Source organism: Coptis chinensis, chromosome 3 (assembly GCF_015680905.1).
Source record: "Coptis chinensis isolate HL-2020 chromosome 3, ASM1568090v1, whole genome shotgun sequence".
In the NCBI taxonomy this organism is placed as follows: domain Eukaryota; kingdom Viridiplantae; phylum Streptophyta; class Magnoliopsida; order Ranunculales; family Ranunculaceae; genus Coptis; species Coptis chinensis.
This window is the reverse complement of record NC_141458.1, coordinates 26,638,136-26,643,085: the sequence shown is the minus strand read 5'-3', so window position 1 is coordinate 26,643,085 and position 4,950 is coordinate 26,638,136. Positions and strand designations below refer to the sequence as shown.

The 4,950-nt window shown below is 34.6% G+C and overlaps 1 protein-coding gene across 1 annotated transcript; it reads right to left on the bottom strand.

The window, feature by feature from the left end:
• Positions 1-893: 893 nt before the first annotated feature.
• LOC147508909 (uncharacterized) lies at positions 894-1,882 on the bottom strand. Its single transcript, XM_086597662.1, has 2 exons — positions 1,339-1,882; positions 894-1,231 (listed from the first exon to the last, which is right to left on the bottom strand). The coding sequence occupies exons 1-2, from the start codon at positions 1,880-1,882 to the stop codon at positions 894-896; spliced, it is 882 nt and encodes a 293-aa protein (XP_086453788.1).
• Between the last annotated feature and the right edge of the window lie 3,068 nt (positions 1,883-4,950).

Below are 4,950 nucleotides of genomic sequence, written 5' to 3'. Positions count from 1 at the left end.
CTACAAACCTAGACAACTATAACAAAAACATTTAAACAAAGTACAAAGTATCGCACTAGCAAAAATTTTCCTTACGTGGCTTATTAATAAATTCATCTACTATCCCATCCAAATCGACTTCTTCACCAAACTCTCGTTCAATATAGACAGTCATACAATCGGCAAGAAGCACATCCCCCATCTTGTTACGAAGCCGTGTTTTGACGATTTTCATAGCTGAAAATGCTCGTTCTGTAGTTGCTGTAGAAATAGGAAGTATCAAGATAAGACGAATCAATCTATCAATAAAAAAAATAATGTTTTAACTTTTTTGTTTCAACTAATCCTTGACATAACTCGGAGATTGTAGACATTTTCTGAAAAAGAGCATGATTAACCACATCAATCTTATAATGTTGCAGTTGGCTTCTCAAAATATATATCTTCTGCTTAGTAAAGTCTTCACAATAAAAACAATCGGCGAGCTTGCAAATATCATCAATATCGAAAGACTTAAAAGCACCACTTGGATCCAAACTTGAGCTAAGAGAAAGAAGCTCCATTGTTTCATCGGGTAATCTATTATAGCATTAAAAATATCAAAGTGGAAATGATGCTCAACTGTAATGTAAGTCTATGCTAACAAGAACGACATGTACCGGCCATATTACGAGCACCCATATCAAGCATAGCAATGTCATATATTTCACAAAATGAAATCATATCTCTAAGGAAAGTGTCCTAACTTGATTATCTTAGTTCTTGAAGAAGTGTTTTTGTACTCGAGACTAAACTGATAGCATTTAAGATGTCTTGAGACTTTTCTTGCAAAGATTGACACAATAAATTAGTGATTCCCATTATCTTGTGCAATAAATACAAGAGAAAGACAAATTCAAAGTTTCTCATTGCAATTAAAGCACCCTTAGCTTCCCCACGCATAGAGTTACTTGACCCATTCTCCATGACACTTTCAAGAACTGTACAAGTTGCACCAAACAAAACAACTCTATCAAGCTACTAACCGATTCAAAATGAGAACCCCATCGAGTATCTCCAGCTCGTTGCAAGGTGGACACTTGATTAGCTCCTTTTCCACTAATGATTTCACCACTAGCTACCAACTTATCAATCTCAATTTGTCGAGCCTCCTGTAACTCAGCTTTACACTTTGGCGAAACATGAAGATTAACTATAGAAGCCAACTTTGAGAAAAATAACCAAACATCCGACACATCTTTAGAAGCCGCAACTAAGGCAAGTTGTAGATGATTTGCAAAGCAATGCACATAGTAAGAAACAATGCTTGCAATCCATTCCATTGACCACGTATATTGCTAGCACCATCATACCCCTGACCTCCCAGATTTGTAACAAGCAAATTGTGACGAGCAAGGACATTGGATATAACTTCTTTCAAAGTCAATGCACAAGTGTTTTTCACGTCGACAATGCCCGAAAATCGTTCTCTAACAAAACCACCACTATCAACAAATCTTATTACAATCGCAATTTGTTCTTTGTTTGAATTATCTTGTGCTTCATCGACAAGGATACAAAATTTTGCATTACAAACTTCCTCACGAATCCTCTTTCTCACTTTTTCAACATATATATTCAAAAGTTCCTTTTGAATTTTAGGTGAGGTATATTTGACATTTCTCCGAGCCCCACCTATTAATTCAACAACTTTTTTATTCAACATCGCCGCAAACTTCAACACTTCTTTGAAATTCCTACTATTATTTGATTCGGTTGACTCGTCATGACTTCTAAAAGAAATCCCTCGTAGCGCAAGCAATTGAATACATTGAACAATAGCTTTGACTAGAAAACGATTATTAGCAAGCTCTTCTTGACATTGTGTTTTAAACATATTATCAATGTGGCGAGAAGAATTCATAAAATTCTCACAAGACAAGGTGGCCGACTTATGTGGTGAACATAAAATCCTCCTTCATGTTGCAAGAAAGCATACTTCTTTCCATCATTAACCTTCTTCCAGTTTGTAAAACCTTCAATAGAAAATTCTGGATGCTTCGGCGGATTTGTTTCAAAAATGAAACAAGAAAAACAATAAGCTTTATCCTTCTTTATTGAGTACTCTAACCAAGGAAATTGTGAGAACCAATTATACTTGAACCGACGACCTTGCTTTCCAAACTTAGTGCTTAGATATTCTTTTTTCTGTAGATGAGGTTGTGTAGGCCCCTTGGAGAGATAATATATTCTAACCACTTCTTGTTGATCAACCGGGTATTAGTAAATTGGTACACGTAAACTCGGATCTTGTTCAAATGAAGAAGTCGTATCAACTTCTTGAAGTACAACATATTAGACTTGAGGGAAATGCTCAACTTCATTGATCACGACCGGTTAGACTTGAAGAGAAGGTTCACTTTCTTCTATCACAACCCTTTGGACTTTGGAAGGACGTTGCTCATTGCCATCAACTCTTGAAGTATCAAGATTAGGCGTAAGAGTTTCATCACTTTCTGATGTAGCAGCTTTACGCTTAAAAAACGATAATAGAGTTTTTGTTTTCTTTGGCGCTTGGTGTTGCGACATGGTAACCTAAGATAGTAGATCATTATTAATAAATTGGTTCTATACATTAATACATACACTTCAAAGAAAAGGGATTGACTTACATAAAATCATTTGTTTTTTTCAATTTATTCTTCGAGTTCGAGTTCTAATGTAATAAACAAACACGAAATCATACACGTATAAATAACTAGATGCTTGGTGTAATGGTGTAGACGTGTGTAGTAGACAGTAGTGTTGTGATGTTGTAAAGTTATCCACAACCAATCAATTTTTTTTTTCTATTCAACAAAGTCATAAGAATATAAATTTAACCCCTGCTAATAATAAAACTCATAATTGAACTAACCTCTAAGCGCTTTCAACAATTTCACAATTCGACAATCAATGAATCAAGTGATCAACAGTGTGGAGTTGGTGTGCGTAATTCAACAGTTCTCCAATTCGACAATCAGAAGGTTGGTGCACGAAGGTAAGAAGGTTGGTGCCGGTGTGCCGCGAGCTCAATGCCTCAATGGCTCAATGAGAGAGAGGGAAGAAACAAGCCAGGATTTTGAAGTCCGAAAAAGTGAAAAGTCTGTTTTTGTTTTTTTTCCATTTTCCTCGTCTGTCTGTTTTTATATCGGTAAGTCAACTTCTCGATTTTTTTTTTGTTTACTAGTATATATACTTTTTTTTAAGGGAGGACTATAGCCAATGTTAGCCTTCCTGTTGGTCCACCCCTAATTCTAGCCACTATTAATCTTCATTTTCGTCGTACATTCCAACCATTTTCTTGACCATACATTTGAACAGGATACATGTAAGAAATTCTTGGTTCAAGTGCAAAACACGCAAGGAAAAGAACACGGTTTAAGATCACTTCTCCCGCACGCTTGCATTTCTGTTGTCCATGGTGACTGCACACTTATTCAGCTAATGAATTGAAAACATAAACTATAATTTGGCAAAGTTTCAAATTGATATAATTGTAAAATTTTCTATTTGTGGCCTTCCATAAAAATCTTAATTGCTTAGTAAAGTTGTAGTAGTGGTGGTTTCAAAAGAGTTTTGATTGAGATTTACCATAGATTGTCTTTTGATTTAGAACTTGTTTACTAACTCTAGTTATAGTAGTGGTGATTTATAACTTAAAAGAAATAACTTGATTGAATGAAGAACAAAAACTTGAAGAAATAACTAGATTGAAAATGAATAACAAAAAGTAAATGACTTGAATATAAAATGACTTGAAAATAAAATCCTACATGACACTAGAATAAGTCTAGGTGCATTCTCTCATTCTACTTTTGAGTTCTTATATCCCTACTTTTACAAAAGACTGATTTGCCCTTTCCCATTATATTTGAGACACCTCACCAAGTTTGCTTTATGCATTTGCTTTTTGATTTTTTCTTGATCAAGATAGGTTTTAGAGAAATGCTTCTTTTGTGTCAAGGACATCTATCTCTGGTCTTCTGAGTTAAGGATTTGACTTTCAGCTATTTGGTCTTGAGTCGTCCTTGACCTTTGACCTTTGACCTTTGACTTTTTCATCACTTTTTCATAGCAGTTTCGAGTCTTCACAATAAGCGTAAATTAGGTTCCTTTTGATGTTAATATGCAGCTTTTATGATAAGTGGTCTAAATTGCTATGTAATCTAAAAAAGACAAAAAAATCTATGAGTTGTCTTTTCATTATGCGTAAGAAGGGTTGTAATGTAGTAATGTAAGGGTAATAAAACGCACATTTGAGAGCTGATCACTTAGAATAGCTCTTCAAATTGTATCATATACCTCAATATTGATATTTCTCTTTTCTAAATATAATAAGTGAAATCCCTAATATTTAAAAAATAAACAAAACAAATGAAATGTGACTTACTGTATTAAGCCTGAGTGCACAAATTAACACTTGTCTATTGGAATGTTAAGAGCGTATGTACAAAGAATATGCTATTCTTGAAGATATTGCTCTATTCCACCTGCTCATTAGTCATTACGAATCATGGCTCAATTTTGTTACTAAAAGAATGTGCAATGCTTTAGAGTATGGTGACTCGATTAGAAAGTCATTTCAACCTTAACTCACAATGAAATTTACTCCTTCGGCTATTCAATTCCCTACAAATAAGCTTGTTGTTGCTTACGATCCTCTACATAGAGCTCCTAACACTTGCCCAGTTGTCCTTGCTCAGTTGATCCATGTACTCTATAACAAAACCAACTATAAGTGTTCATTTCAATAAAGTTCTTAGAATAACCATCGTTATTGAACTTATACTGCCCTTAGATATGTAGTTCAGCACAGTTGACCCAAAAAATGATTTTCTACTTACATTTGTTTGAGTTATTATAGCTTTTACTATCGAAACAAATTATGTTTATGGCCTTCCAAGTCTCGATTCAAGTTTCATGTGCCCTTAGCCACAAAGATCTTATGTG